This window comes from Rhinolophus ferrumequinum, chromosome 12 (genome assembly GCF_004115265.2).
Source record: "Rhinolophus ferrumequinum isolate MPI-CBG mRhiFer1 chromosome 12, mRhiFer1_v1.p, whole genome shotgun sequence".
NCBI classification, from domain to species: Eukaryota; Metazoa; Chordata; class Mammalia; order Chiroptera; family Rhinolophidae; genus Rhinolophus; species Rhinolophus ferrumequinum.
In genome coordinates, this window is record NC_046295.1 from 80928110 (window position 1) to 80944110 (window position 16001).

At 57.6% G+C, this 16001-nt stretch overlaps 1 protein-coding gene across 4 annotated transcripts in view; it reads right to left on the reverse strand.

Annotated features, from left to right (window-relative positions):
* Positions 1-1288: 1288 nt before the first annotated feature.
* FAM163B (family with sequence similarity 163 member B) overlaps positions 1289-16001 on the reverse strand; it is a 29395-nt gene continuing 14682 nt past the window's right edge. For 2 of the 4 annotated variants that reach the window (XM_033122171.1, XM_033122172.1), the window contains 2 exons: positions 3878-3993; positions 1289-3219 (listed from right to left, as the gene is read on the reverse strand). In XM_033122171.1, the coding sequence (XP_032978062.1) occupies positions 2821-3219; positions 3878-3970 (492 nt within the window). In that variant the 5' untranslated portion in view covers positions 3971-3993 and the 3' untranslated portion in view covers positions 1289-2820. The other 2 variants (XM_033122173.1, XM_033122174.1) reach the window with 2 other exon arrangements.

Consider the following 16001-nt stretch of genomic DNA (forward strand, 5'->3'; position numbering starts at 1 on the left):
CTTTCGGGACCTCAGAGAAGGACTACTTAATCTGGACTTTGGGTGCAGGGACACAGGACGGCTTCCTGGAGGAGGTGCTGTTTAGGGTGGTCCAGCATCAGGAATGGTTCTGCCAGATGAAAGGTTGGGGAGGAGTGTGGGGGAGGAGGAGACAGTCTGCACAGAGCCTCGAGAGAGAGACTGGATGTGTCCAGGATGCTGAAAGCAACGTGGATGCTGCAGCAAAGGGAGGACGCAGGTGTCCACCTGATGCAGGAACGCAAGACTGAGCAGCCGAGGGTGTGGGGACAGGTAGCAGGATGGCAAGTGGCTGCTTCCTCAGGATGCGGGGCCAGCCTGTTCCCAAACCAGGACCAGAGCAGGGGCCTCAGTGTTAGGATGGCATGACTGACACTGAAGCCTCATTGAGGAGCATAAGGTGGGCTCGTTCAAGGTCACCAGCTTGCTTCCGGGGGAGGTGAGGCACCCCCCCCCCCCGTGCCCTGGCATTGCCCCCCTGCTCTTCTCTCGCCCACTCCTCCCCCCTCCGTCTCCTTCTCTCCTATGTCCGTCCTCCCCACCCTCCTTTCTGCCAACACTTATTGTGAGCTGACTGTATGCCAGGCTCTGTGCCCAGTGCCTTGTGAGCACCGCCTCGCTTACGCGTCCCAAAAGCTGTATTAGTATCATAACCACCCCTTGTGTTGATGCTGAGACGGAGGCCCAGAGACCTCAGTCACTTGCCCCAGGTGACCCAGCCTGTCACCCACAACTGTTCTCCAAGAGCTCAGAGTTTAGGTCAGTGGTTCCCAGTCTTGGGAGATGGACACAGCCACCCTGGGAAACTCGAAAATGAACGTGGCTTGATGTGGCCGCCCCGCTGGGCAGAGCCCTGACCCCCTGGGCTGGACTGGAGAGGGAAGGCTGGCTCCACCTGGTACTGGGCTGGACACAGCCCTTCCCAGAAAGTTCCGGAGAGGAGTGTAGACTGGTCTGGAGTCCCAGGTGGACTGCAGATAGCAGCATGGTGGGCTGGAGGGGAGTTTTATTGGCTTCTGCTGTTCCCAGGGAGCAGGCAGCTTCCCGCAGGCCCCACGGTGGAGCTGAGTGAACTCACGTGGACGGCGCTTCATTTCAATTTGATCTATGAATCTATACAGAGGATAGAGACCAGCGAAGGAAATAGGAAAATGGAACAGAACAGCCACAGGAAGTGCCAGCTCCTGACGCTCACCTCCCCCCGCCCCCCACCCCCCTCCCCTAAGCTAATGCATCAGAAACAAACTCGAGGAGTCGAGGAGTTCACAGAGGAAGGGGAGGTGTGAGTGGCGCTTTGGGAAGCTCCGGGATGAATTCCATTAGCATGTCCAAACTGAGGCAGGAGGAGAAAGGAGGAAGAGGGAAAAACTGGAGACAGCTAAAAATAGCAAGTCTTCACTAACTCCACTCACGTCCAGTCCGCCATCTCAGCTCCTTGGCACTTTCAAGTAAAAGCAGCTCAGGCTGCTCGTGGCTCACGGGGACTCGCGGAGGGCCACTTGCCCTCAGAGCTTTGTCTTTTAGGAAGCCAGGTGGCTGGGGAGCTCGGTCCATCTTCCTGGGCAGACAACGGCTAGCTTACCTTACCCTGGAGCTCCACGGCTGGGCCCAGAGGCAGAGAGAGCCCTGGAGAGGGCAGGGGGCTCTGGGGACCGTGCTTTGGAGAGAGCACACTGCCTGTACCTGGGTCGGAAGCTGCATTCCCCACAGTGGGCACCCCTGGGTTTGGGGCATTTCTCCAGGGTGGCCATTGGGCATCATTTCCCCCGCCAGGTTGAGGGAGCCGAGAGTGGGCTCCCGGGGAGACCCCAGCCCCACTGGGAGCTTGGTGGAGAGTGGACTTAGCTGAGGTCTTCACACAGAGCAGGAGCAAGGCAGGGGTGGCCAGGACCTTGCTCCCAGATCCTCCTGAGAAGCAGGTGGCGGGGGAGAGCCCGAGTCTGTCTCCCGTGGGGACCAGAGTTTGAAGGGCTCCCAGAGGCTGAGGCCTCGGATGGGAGGGCTTGTCTCAGGTCGCAGGGGAGTTAGTGGTCTTTTAGTCCCTGGTCCACGGCTCCGTCTACCTACCATGTCAGGCTGAGGAACAGGCTGTGTATTTTAGTGTGGACACTCCCGAAGCAAGTGGTTTGGACATGGCCTCTTCCTCCCTCTTACAGCAATAAGCGAGTTGGGGCTGTACATCCCCAAGGCCCATCCACCCCTGAAACTGTCCCTTCTAGGGGGGTCTGCAGAGAGGCCAATTCAACCTGTGTCTCAGCCGCCTGGCACTGAAGCCAGAGGTGTGTGTGTATGTGGGGGGCAGACAGAGGCCCCCTGTTCTGGTTGGCGGGACAGAATAATTGGTCCGAAATTGCCAGGGAAGCCTGGCTGCAGGGCCCCGAGTCTCGCTGTGGCCACCCTTCCTTGAACAGGTAGGTAGACTGAGGCCCACACGTGTAGGCCATGCAGCCACCATGTAGCTGGGGCTGAGATGGGAGCTACTTTCCATCACACCTGTAGTCACGGCAGGGTGGCGTCAGGAGCCCTGCCTTGCTCTGCAGGCCTCACCTGGATGCTGCAGCTCACCTGCGCTGCATCACATCACGCCCGCCTCCCTTCCAGCCCTGGCGACCCGCACCCCGGCCACACCTGTGTTCACTGCGCCTTATCCCTACAGCGAGCCCTGGAGCTCCTGGAGGGCGGGGCCCAAGGCCCCTCGAGCCTGGGGCCCCCGTGATGACAGGGGTTTGAAGAAGGCTGGGCGGAGCTGGGGTCCAGGCCTGGGGCCAGGCTGGCGTGCCATGGGGACCCCGCCATGGTGGCTCAGACGTCGGTGCTGATGCTGCGGCTCCGTGAGAAGGCCTCGCGCATGGCCGAGAGGCGGTTAGGGTTCAGTGCCTGCAGGCCCGCAAAGGTCGCGGGCGGGAGCTCCACATCGTCCTGGCTGAAGCTCTTGTAGGTCACTCGCTCCCCGCCGTTGGGCACGCCCTCGTCCTCGGGCTCCTGCAGGAAGAAGGTAGGCGGCTCGTAGTAGGAGCAGCTGCGGCAGAGGGCCCGAGCCTGCGGGGACTTCTGGCTGAAGGACGTGGAGGCAGCCGGGTAGAGGGCAGGCCCGTTGGTCAGTACGAGGTTGCGGTTGGCGTGCAGCGGGGGCAGGCTGGAGTGCACGGCGAAGTCGGGCTCCTCCTCGTCGTCGTCCTCGTCCTTCTTGCAGCAGTAGTACTGTGGGCAGAGGGCAGGTGAGCCTGGGTTCCCGCCCACCGCTCACGACACCACCCATCCTGGGATGGGCCAGGCTCAGACCCGTGTCCCTGCAACTAGACCGCTCTGCAGTGAGGGATTCTCACAGCAACGGGAGGCAGGTGCAATTACCATCTCCATTTTGCAGGTGGGGAAACTGAGGCACAGAGGGGTCAGGCAGCCCGAAAGTGGCAGGGCTGGGGTTCGAGCCCAGGCAGTCTGGCCTCAGCCTAGTTCATGGGCACTGGGTTCTGCCTTGGCCTGCACGTGAGGCCTTCCCTCCTCTCAGGCAGACACGGAGCCTCAGTTGGCCCCACTTTGTGGGTGGGGGAGGGGAGAGCACAGGCGCTGAGTAGCACAGCCCAAGTGCTCACCCCTGCTCTCCCGTTGACAGGTGTGTGCCGTTGGCGAAGTCCCTTACCCTCTCTGAGCCTCCGTGTTTGGGAAGCCCTGGGCTAGGTAAGCCAGGCAGCTGTGGCGAGTCCGCACAGGTCAATGAGCCCCCACAGGGCGGTTTGCTTTGCACCTTCTTCAAAGCCTGACTCTTCCCCTCCCCCGGGCCCCCCCCCCCCCCCCCCCCCCCGCGTGCCCCTCTTCCTGGGCCCCAGCTGTCAGGGGGGCTCCCGCCCCTCCCCCGTACCTGCAGTCGGCAGTAGCACAGAACCGCGATGATGCAGAGCAGAATCACAGTCGCCAAGATGCCCCCGGTTATGACCACCGTCCCGGCTGTCATCCGCCCCCTTCTCCATCAACAGCCTGTAACACACAGCAGAAGCCTCACCGCATCACAGCTTCCTCACTGTAAAAGTCACCCGTTCTAGTTTAGAAAGCTGAGGAAACACGTGGAAAGGGGAAAGGAACATCCCACAGGGTACACGCAGGAGGCAGGAGGGGTCTGGCCGCCCTGCCTCGCCCTCTCCCAGCTCCGGTTTCCATTCCACATCTGTGGAAGGTGATGCTGACAGCCCCCACCCTGGCTCCTGGGGGTTTGTGACAATTTCGTGAGCATGTATTTCAGTGCTCAGCTTAGCACTTTCAGTGAATGGCGCCCTTCCAGCCTGGCTGTACAAGCTCGTGCATTTAAAAACTTACCCAAATGCAGCCCAGCTGAACACATGGTTCTGTAACCTGCTTTTTCACCTAACAAAATCATCCTTATTTTTCCGTATCATTAAATTTTCTCATGCAACATAATTTCTAAGCCTATGCCATTGTATAATATAACTGATCCCTTCTCTTTAAAAATTTTAATTGGGGTAAAATGCACGTCACATAAAATTTGCCATCGTGACCATTTTTAAGTGTAAGGTTCAGTGGCATAAAGTACATTCAAACTGTTGTGCAACCCATTTCCAGAACTTTTTCACCTTTCAAAACAAAACCAGCTCCTTTTTGATATGTAGGCTTCTTACATTTAAAAATATCTTTGAAGCCAATGTTTTACTAAACGTCTTCATAGCTAAGTAACTGGAGCCACTTGAATTACAGAATCTAGTCCAGTGACTTTTTCAGCGTAAATTCTTAGAAGTGGGTTTGGTAGGTCTAAGGATGCACCCTTTGTAAGCTCTTTATTGTAGAAAATGTCACAGAAACAAAAGTTGAGAGAAGGAACAATGTTGTTGCCAGCGGCGCTCTTGTTAGCTTTTCCAGCCAGGTGCTGATAAACCAGTTCTCAGAAGGAAAGCATCCTGACTTGTACCATTTGCTGATGTGTGAGGTGTCAGTATTCTCACCACGGCTGGTTCAAGTTACCAAGGTTAACAACTGACAGGCTTGCAGAATTCCTGGATGGTTAACACATTACCTGTCACAAACCAGTAGAAGCCGGCTTCTACACACACTGCCTCAGTTTCCCACCACTCATTTTTCTTTCTTTTTTTTTTTTTTTGCAGAGGGATGGTGTGGGGGCGGGGCGGGGGGGCAGTTGGAATATTTTAAAGGAAATCCCAGAGCATATCATAAATACTTCAGTGCAAAATCTGACAGGTGAGGACTTTTTAAAAAAAATAAAATACCCCGTCTGTGTTTAGCGTTCTCCAGTCATCTCCAAAATGACTTTCTACTGTTGGTTTGTTTAAAATAGGGTCCCGCTGTGATTGGCTCTTTTGACTGTAGAACAGTTCAGTCCCCACTCACTGTCCACCCCCTCCCCGCCCCATGGTGTTTATAGAAGAAACTGGGTCATTCATCTTATAGAATTTTCCATGCACTAGAGCTGGCTGGGTTTCCTCATGTGGCATTGAGCATGTTCTTCTATCACGGTTGTGTCCTCTGAATCGGCTTCGTGTCACATCACTCTCAGGCCCCGGGACTGCTGTCATGAGGTTGAGACTAAGCAGTGGGTGCAGCTGCTGTCAGCCCAACTCTTTAGTTGTAAAGCACATCGACCTTCCGCCTAAAGGTTTTAGTAGCCCCTGGGGATCATTACCTGAGTCCATTGTTTCATGAGGGGTTGTGAATACTGCTTCTTCAAGTGCTATCATTTCTTCCGCATTTATTAGCTCCGGTCTCCTTGGAGGAGTTTTCCCGACCCCCAGAGGCCATCCTAAGGCACAGTCCGCAGAGGGCACACGTGGACGCTCACTCCCTAACTTACCAATTTGCAGAATAAGTTAGTGCCCTGCGAGGTTTGTGGTGGTTTTAGGGCATCACGGGGATCTCCTGATTTTTCTGTATTTGATGCGTTTCAATCCACTGCAGCCATGACTCCTTTTGATGTTCAAAGGACCCCATTGGGACCGTGGGTTTTGAGTCCCCTCCAAGTCGGCTCTTGTGTCATTCTGATGCGACCCCCTCACAAATCCTTGAGGACATTTTGCTTTTAGGCACAAGATGTCCCGATCAAGACCTGGGACCTATTGTTTCTCAGCGACACCCTGGATCGCTTAGAGGGAAGTGGTTTGCAGAAAACACAGTCTGAGCAGTAGACATGCTCACTGCTCCTGGGCTGCCATTGGTTCTAGGCTTTTTCAGTGACCAGAGCTGCGGATACTTCTTCTTCTTTTTTTTTTTTTTTTTTTTTGCCAGAGGACAATGAAACATGAGTTCATACTGATGTTTCCACTTAAAATGAGAGATTTCAGGGTTTTTATTTGTTAACGGTTGATATCTATATGACTTTTACAGTACCAATCTTATTTTCTAAACAACATACACTGCATTACTTATTTGCATGTCCCCATTATGTGTAATAATTGAAAAATAACATTACCAGTGTTTTTACTAACAAGTCTACTGAATAGAATTTGATTTTTGTTGTTGTTGTTCTTATCCCCTTAGGGATGTATAGTAAAAAGCTGTTTCAAGGCCACTTGAAATAATTCTTCATATGATTTTTTTCCCACCAACTCAATACTTCTGTTCATTTAATCCAGTTAGTGTTCGTTTTTTGAAAAAGTTGGTTTAATTTTGATTTGCAGTTGTAGAAAACACTTGGTTCCAAAGTCAAGAGCATAAAACCAGGTGCATTCAGAGAGGTCTTGCATCCATCTCTGCCCCTCCCCCACTCTGCCCAGAGGGAAGAGTTTTCTTTGATTTTGGGTTTATCCTTCCATTGCTTCATTCTACAAATATAAGCAAATACACATTTCCTTCCCCCTCTTAAGCGGAAGTGGCCTTCTATATATGTACTTTCTGCCTTCCTTCATTTCACCTCGAAGTCTGTCCCCACTTGTAGCATATCTTCCTGGGTACACGATACCCCAGGGGTCCCTGCAGAGCCTCACACGGAGCCCGCCCACTCTGTCCCCCAGCTGTGCTGTGCGCAGGAGCCCGGCTCACTCGGCCAGGTCCCACTGGTGGGCATCTGCGCAGCTTTCCACTTTCTGTGGTTTCGGGAATATGCAGTGAAGAGCTTTTGGTGGGCATGTTTCTAAAGTTTTTGCTAAACCTGCCAAAGACTTGCTGGAATCTGGGCCAATTTTTCCTCTTCCAGGAATGTGTGAGAATAACTGACAGACGGGGTTTTCGTTCAGAGACTCCAGGTCTGGCAGTCGGTAGGTCCGGAGTGAGAGGCTGAGCCCCTGCACTGGGGCGGGGGTGCTGGGAGAGGGCTGGGGCGTAGCGGTTCCCTGCAGATGCATCTGCCAGGGCTAAGTGGCCTGGGAGGCAGCACAGCCAGTCAGGACGAGCGGGACCCCTGTATACAGATGGAGGGGACATGGGTATGTACTGACGTGGATGGTCTTGCCCAGGCAAAGCTGGGTCGGTAGCTCAGACCCCTGACAGACAGACAGACAGACAGAAAGGCAGATCCAGATAGACCCAAAGCAATTAGACAAGGAGACACAGGCTCACAGACAGCTCCAAATTCAGACAGGCGCAGACAGGCCGATCCAGACAGCCTGACCGACAGGCCGGAGTCAGGAAGACACAGTGCAGGCCACACAGACAGAGCAGGAGCCCGGGACCCCTGCATTCCTGGGCGGCCTGCCGGGCAGCTCTGACCTGCCCTGGCCCCTAGGGCGGCTGAGGCCAGCTGGCCCGCCCGCCATGCCGAGGGTGCAGGCTGACCGGGGCCTGATCCAGGGAGCTGGCTGTGCAGATGAGGCAGCCGGCGGGGGGGACGCTGGGGCGGGCCCGGCGAAGCCTGCTGTCCAGATGCATTTCACGCTCTTCGCTGAGGTGAGGCAAAGCAGAGCAGGCAGCCGCCTGCAGAGCCCCGGACCGGACTGTAGCACCCCCTACGATCCAGCAGGGCTCCGGGGCACCACAGCCACCTCAGCCTGGCCCTGGAGTGGCCGGAAAGCGGGCAGTGGAATGGACCCCAGGTAGCCCTCCCCAGTCTTCAGAGCGGCCATGGGAGGGTACAATAGGCATTGGGACCCCAACTTTGCAGACAAGGGAACTGAGGCTCAGAGAAGGGCAGGGCCACTTCCAGTGACCCAGCCAAAGCCAGCAACCCATCAGGTCCCTGCACATCTTCCCGGCAAGTGGTCCCCATCCCAGCTGAAAGTCACACGAGCCCACTGCCTGCCATGGGGAGTCCAGGGCCTCCCAGGGCCAGGGGCGTCACATCTCCATCGTCAGGTCCAGCGCTTGTCAGGCAGGTCCCCCTCTGTGAGGCCTCACAACAACCCCACAGGGTGTGGGCCCCACCTTTGATGATGAGCAAACTGAGGCCAGGAGAGGGGACGTGCCCAGATCCCAGCACCAGTACATGGCAGGGGCAGGGCCGGTCTGCTATACGATCACGGCTCTGGGCAGGCGTGTGTCCCACTCCCCCAACCGCCGAGCCCCAGTCTCTACTGTGTCTCTCATGCCCTGCACTCCACGGTACCTTTGTAGGGGCATACTACTACAGCTGACAGCGCTCGGGGTACCGGCCCAGCACCCCCTCCTCTGTGTGTCCTGTCCCTGAGCCACACGCCTGGCAGCTGCGTTTGTACCTTCTACTGCTACCTCTTTGACCACAGCTTGCTGAGGGGGGTGGTGGCCGTGTGGCCCAGGCTGGGCCATCAGCTCTGTCTCCTGGGAAATGTAACTGGGACCTGGACACTGGCCAGTCCCTGCTGGTCACTTGACCTTGGGGAGACACATGGATGCTGAGCCCGCAGTCAGGGCGGCACATCCAGCCCCGTTGTGGAACGTCAGAGGAGCCGGTCCAGGAGGGAGAAAGGAAGGACACAGGTGCCCCGAGAAAGCAGGCTGTGGACCTGACTCATGAGCTTCCGGTTCCCTCCCCAAATCTGCAGAGGGACTGTGTGAATACGTCACCTTGAGTGCGTTTTTGCTATTTACACCCAAAAGGATGATCATGGTTCCACTTCATCGACGAGGCAACTCACTGAGCGTGGGAGAAATCTGAGGTCGTGCAGGGATTCAAGTCTGTGCAGGGAAGTTCAGCGCCTCCCCCGACACCCCAGTGGGACCCTGAGAACCAGCCGGGGTCTGCCTCCAGGTAGTGTAAGAACAGGGCTTCTCTGTGCCTCAGTCCTCTCCTCTGTAAAATGGAGAGAACGTCAAGGATTCACCAGACGGCAGGGGTGCTGTGCTCAGACTGCTCCTGTGAGTATCTGTGTCCCTCTTTGGGTCTAAACCCTCAAGTCCCTGAGGGCGCTGGGAGAGGCCACACGGGACACACAGCCTCCTCCCAGGTCTGAGATACAGACAGCCCCTCGCTCCTGGCTCTGGGCTGGGGGGGCCTCCAGCGGCAGGCAGCCTGGCGGCGTGACGGGGAGGGTGCCGGCGCAGGCCAGGCGCCCAGGGCTGTCAGCAGCCACGGCTCCGACACCCGGGCCCCGTCCAGCTGGAGCATGTCAGCCTCGCTCTGCAGATACATGCACGCCCAGGGGCAACAACGTCCGCAACAGGCGCCGGTCCCGGGCAAGGCCCGGCTAGCAGACACTCGCGCCACGGCCTGACATCAGTCCTCAGTTAACTCTGAACGGCCCCTGAGAGCAACACGGCCTCCCTGGCCCCCCCCCTCCTGCCACCTCTCTGCCCTTGCTGTGTCCCACCTCCAGGGTGCCCTTCCCTCTGCTTCTCTAGGGCCCACCCTACCATCAGGGCCCAGAGCATGACCCCTCCTCCAGGAAGACTTCCTGGATTTCTTTAACACATACACAGGACCTCAAAGTGCCAGTGCTGGGAAAGACCATGTCTCACAGCTCCAAGTGGGGTCGGGGGAAGGCTGACGCCAGTATAGGGGACTGGGAGTGGCTCATTCGTGACCTCATATAGCAAGTTAGTGGACAAGCTGTGGCCAGAGGCCCCTTTCCCCAACTCCCACACTTTGCTGCCCTCGCTGAGCCTTTCAGACCTCCTCTTGTGCCTGTAGACTCTGCCCAGCTGGACACTGAGATGACAAGGGGTCTGTGTCCTGCTTAAGAGGGAGGGCAGGTGGGGGAACGTCCTGCCATACACTCACTGGTAACCCTGGGTCACAGGTCTCTCTCTGGGCCTCAGTTTCCTCATCTGTAATATGGGTATGGCAGGGTTTAGACAACCAATTCCTGCCAGCTCAGGACTTGAAGGACGCTAAGTTTGTATCCTTAACCAGCCCTGCCTTTGAAGGGTCCGGATGGTCAAGATGCATGACAGTATGAGGGTCACGAATGTAAAACAATGCCAGTTGCTGGTCCAAGCAATAAATCAAGAGAGCATCCCACAGGGTGGGCCGAGAAGGGAAGGGCTGCAAATGCTTGGATGCGTGCTTGCCTGTGAGCTTAGAGGGAAACCAGGCTGAGAGTGGCTATGCTGAGTGACCGAGAGACCAATGAAGCAAGCACTTTGAGGCTCAGGGATAGACAGGGTGGTATGGCTTTGGGGAGGCCAACGGGCTGCTTCCTGGAGGAGGAGGCTTCTGAGTTGTCCTACATGGATGGCCGTCCAACTGGCTGGGCTGAGAGAAGAAGGAGAGGGCTGTGGGTGGAGGGACAGCACAGGTAAAGGCTGGCCGGCAGAGAGATGCCGGCAGGCCCAGTGACAGCCTGGTGGAGCCCGCCTGCGCACTGCCAGCCAAGACAATTTGGCAAGTATCTCGCTGAATTGCTAACGTGCCCCCTGGGACCATAAAGAGTTTTAAAGCTTTATAAACAGCTTTGCTTCCCTGTCCCTACCCCTGGTTTTTACAGGGACAGGCTGTGAGATTGGGCCCCTCTGTACACCCCACCCCACCGCTACAGTCTGTGAAGGAGTCCCCTTCTGATAGCCCTGCGTCTCCTGGGAGGGCGGGGGAGCCAGCCTCTTTATGAGCTCCAGGTGTCTCCTGTGGCATGAGGACCAAATGGCGTGGTGCTGGGGGCGGGGAGCAGGAAACACCTGGCAGCAGAGCCAGACGCCAGCCCTCCACCTGCCTCCCCCCTCAGAGCCCCCTGCCCTGGCAGAAGACCCCTGCATGGCTCCATCTGGACCACGTATCCTGCACGTAGTTTCAGACTCTTCCATTTTCCTCTGTTCCTCTTGCTCCATCCACTCCTCCCTGCCCTGAAGACCTTGAGGACCCAGTCTCCATGGTCCATTGTCCCCACCCCGTCAGTATCTTGCACAGTACAGGGCACACAGCGATGCTTAATGAAAGCTCTGTTTACTGGACGTGCCCAAGGAGAAGCCAACCTCTGCACTGGCCGGGCCTCCGGCTCATCTACTACCCCAGCAACTTCCAAACCCATGGTGCCCTCAATGCGGGTGTGGCTGCCCCATAACACGCAGATGCCCAGACCTCAGTGGGTCTGAGTGGGCCCCTGCAACCTGTTTGCTTAACAAACAGCCCTTCCAACCAAAGGATGGTGGTGCAGCTCATTTGCGGATGGGGAAACCAAGGCTGGGGAGCAGAGTGGTTAATATCCGTTTGCCAGGTTTGCTGCCTCCCATCGGCCCTTCCCCACCCCAAGTCTAGCTGAGGGCTTACAGAGAGCCAGCATGCCTTTTCCTCCACAAACACATCTGTCTGGTTCTGAGCGCTCCTGCTACCTGGAAGCCCAAGGCCCCGCCGTGCGCAGGAGCGAGAGCCACGCAGAGTTCCTGTCTAGACCTGCTCCACATTTGTTCCTCATTTCACGCTCCACGGGCTCCCAGATTCCTGCACTTGGTCATAAATAGACGGGTAAGTGCTCAGCAGCGCTGCGGCTGGTCTCGATATTATCCAGAGCCTGGCTGGGGGTGGGGCGGCGGGAGCTGAGCCTGGGGACCGAGAGGCAGTTTCCACCGGCACCCGGAGCAGAGCGTCTGCCTCCAGGCTCCAGGCTCAACCCAGCTCGGCTCAGCCCTGAGAGCACAGGGTTCCTCAGACTGTGGGCCCACGGGGGTGCCTGGGGGTGGGGCGGCGAGCCAGTCCTGTGGTTCCCTCAGGTCCGAGGCCGGAGAATGCCTAAACGTGGGGATCAGAGCTGCCAGGTAGGCTGAGCGAGGCTGCGGAGCTGTTGTTCAGGAAACACCACGGGTGCCCTGGGCCAGCCCTCTCTGTGACTTGGAGTCAGTCCTTCAGGGACCCCCAGAAAGCACACAGGGGCCGTGTCATTTTTTCCCAGGCATTTCAGCGTTTCCCGGACTTCTGGAAGCTCTCCCCAGGCCTCCGCTGAAGAGGCCCTCGGGTCAGCGCTGTGAGAGCAGGGCTTGCCTGTGGTTCACTGCTCTGTTCCCGCTGCCCAGCCCAGAGCAGGGCACACAGTGGGTGCTCGGCCTGCACTGAATGACCCGTTCACAGTGGGGGTCTCTGAGCTCTTAAAGAATGAACGGAGTTTCTTAGCTGGACCAGGGGAGGGGGGCTGACAGGCTGGGTGTGATGGGGAGCGACAGGCCCCTTCTCTCTCCGGGCCTCAGTTCAACGTCAGGGTTAATAAGAACAGCGGCAGCCACGGCACGGTGCTGGGGGATCTAAGTTAATCTCATTTCACCCCAAGGGTGGCCTGACTTCCCCAGGGAAGGACAGGGAGCCACCCACCCGGACACACCCACACTCCCCAGGCCATGTGGGGAGTAGGGCTCAGATGCCTCTCTTTGCAAGATTATTCCACCCCCATACTCTAGGGGTAAACTGAGGCTGGAAGAGTGAAACAACCCACCCAGCAAGCAGAAACTCGATCGGATGGACGCCGTATCTTTGGGCTCCTGCCCAACCCACCATGGATGTGGCTGGAGTTAATCAGCCCACAGCTCTGTGGGCTGGGAGTAGAGGATTCGGGGCAGACTCCAGGGCCTGGGTGGCCGGAAGGCCCTAGGCCATGGCTAGGAAACTGGAGGAAGTAGGGGTTTAGCCCCCCCGGGCTGGCCAGGCGGCTCAGCTTCCCCACTGCCTGGGGAAAGCGGGCACCCCCAGCTGGGTGGCCTTCCTGGTCCCTCTGACACAGTCCCAGGCAGCCACTCTCCCCAACCTCAGGAACTTCAGAGCGTGGCGGGAGGAGCCTCTCCTGGCCTTTGTCAAGGAGCTGTGCCAAAGCCACCTGGGGTCTCCCTGGTCCTCTGGGGCAGCAGGCAGTGCCTGAGAGGCCCCCAACCCCGGTTATGCCAGTGGGCAGCTCAGCCTGTAGGGCTCTTTTGTGAGGCAAGCTGCCAGGCCGTTCATGCCCGTCAGAACCTGCTCCAAAGTTAAAGCCCAAGTTGTCAGGCCTGGAACCCCTGGCTCTGCTCACTGCCCTGCCTGCCTAGAGGAGTGGATGCTTGGGGTGTAGCTAGGTGTGTGGTCAAACGAGGCTGGATTCCCCAGCTCTGTGGAGGCTGGACAGCTGTGCCCCTCAGAGAAGGAGCCTGGCCCGGGCTGACACCAGAAGTCTGCCAGAGTGAGTCTGAACTGCCCCTGTGGGCCCCAAGGTGGTGGTGTGAGCGGGGGATGGGAGGAGGGCAAGGCACCCAGTTTCTGGCCACTGAGATCGCAGTGTCTGGTCCTGGGGCCCCAGCAGACCCAGACCTCTCCTGTCTGACCTCCTTGTGGTCTGAAATACATGTACACGTCTGTGCAAAAGTTCACAGTTCAGGGCAGACGGGTGGCTCAGTTGGTTAGAGGGCGAGCTCTGGGCAACTGGGCTCCCGGTTCGATTCCCACATGGGCCAGCGAGCTGCGCCCTCTGCAACTAGAATGAAGTCATTGAGCTGCCACTCAGCTTCCGGGTGGCCAGATGGCTCAGTTGGTTGGAGCACAGGCTCTCAACCAAAAGGTTGCCGGTTCAACTCTTCGACTCCCGCAAGGGATGGTGGGCTGTGCTCACTGGACCTGGAGCTGAGCTGTGCCCTCCACAACTAAGATTGAAAAGACAACCAGTTGACTTGGAAATGTTCTGGAAGTACACACTGTTCCCCAATAAAGTCCTGTTCCCCTTGCGCAATAAAATCTTTAAAAAAAAAAAGAAGCTCACAGTTCACACCTATCTCTCGCAGTTCACACCCATCTCTCGCAGTTCACACCCATCTCTCTGGCAGCCCCCCCGCCCAACCACTGAGGTTGGTGACTCCAACACAGTTGAGAAATCCACTCTTCATACAGAGGTTAATTGGGCGACGCCAAGACCGGGGCTTCCCCCCCTGCCCTCCTGCCCATGCTGCCCCACGGGGTGTCTGGACAGGCCGCTGCCTCCTTCAAATACCTGGGTGGCTCCCCAGTAGCTCACGATAGGAGTAAGTGCGCCATCCTGCCTGGAGCACCACCTGTGCCAGGCGGAGTGTGAACCCTCACAATCTTTAATCCCTAGGAGAGCCTGAGCAGGGTATCGTCACTTCATTTTACAGACAAGGAAGCAGAGCCCGAGGGCTGCACCTAGGGTCACACAGTCAGGGGTGGGGAGCAGGGGGCAATTTGGGCGTGCCACCCCAAAGCTGGCGGCGTCTGGTCTTTTCCTGCCCCAGCTTGCCTGTAGGTGGGAGGGACAGGGGGCCCTCATCAGACTCTAAGCCCCGTGGAGGCAAGAACCTGGTTTGCCACGTTTCTGTGGTCCTCCCACCATCAGGGGTCAGTACAGTGCAGGGACACGGGGCTGTGAAATAGGGGTGGAGTGAATTGAGTTGGGGTCCCTTTGGCAAGCCTGCACTGTACAGGCCCTGAGCGGGAAGGGAAGGGACGGCACCTTGCCCCCTGGCCCCCACCTCCCATACCTGCCTGCCCCTCAATGTCTCTTGGGCTGGTGGGGGCCAGGCCCAGTGCTGAAGGCCAGGCCAGCGTGGGGTCCCTGTCAGAAGGAAGGCAGAAAAGGTGTACCATTCAAGAACTTTCTGGGGCTGCAGTCTACAGGCCGCATGTCAGGAAACCGGTGGGAGGCTGGAGCTTGAGACCCCTGGGCAAGCCCCAGCTCAGCGGCACACAGGGCTGGCTTTTTCTGTCCCCTAAAAGAACAATGTGCAGAAATTGGGTTTTCAAAACCCTTTCTGTTGCTTGACTTACATTTTTTTTCTTTTTTTCTTTTCAACTTCCTTTTCCAAGAACTGAGCGCAGCTCCCGGTCCAGGCTCAGGGCCTGGAAAGCACACAGGAGGGAGTGCTGGGTCCGGATTCGTTTATTCAACACATACTACGTCCCGAGCTAAGGGCACTGCCCTCAGTATTTCACTTAATTCTCACAGGCATTCTCTGCAGGGGCAGCTGGAGTGTCCTCATGCAAAGACAGGAGACTGAGGCACCGAGAGGGGGTTGGCCCAGGGGGGGCGCGAGGGGGAACACAGCCGGGATTTGATCCCAGGCCTTTGCCCATCGCCACGGCTCAGCATCTTGAGTTCACCGAAACCCTAAAGACATTCAGCAAAACCCCCGTGGCCCCTGAGCCTGGCAGAGAGGAGTACACGGAGGCTCAGGGAGACGGCGGGACGCGCTGTCCCAGGTGAGTCAAGGCCCGGCAGCCAGTGCTGGGCGGGGCCCCTGACCCCCTGGAGGGGGAGAGAGAGGGTTTTCGGGGTGAGACGTGACAATGGGGCCACGGTGGGGGGCTGTCTCTGCTGGACGTGTGCCCCCTGAGTGCCGGCTGCTGCCCTGGCCTGAGGGACTAAGTGGCATGCGGGGTCCAGTGAAGGCCCCACAGCCATTCTGCACCTTCACCGTCTCCGAGGTGGTCCCACCTGGGCGTCCAGGTGGCTCAGTCACTGCCACTTACACAGTAGCTCCCCACCTGCTCCCACTGCTGAGCTCTTCCCCGCCCATTGCCTGTCCCAGCATTCCCTGCTCGCTCCTTTGGCACTTGTTCATTACGTCCTAATGCTGGCAGATAACAGCAAACACAGTGGGGCCCTCAGTCCAGGGGTAGAAGGTGGAGAACAGGGCCTGACAACAGGGCCTGGTGGCTGCCAACTGGAGGAGGGGCCCAGAGCTCCGTCCCTGTGGTCTGGGACCGTCCCCTCGTGAGCCCC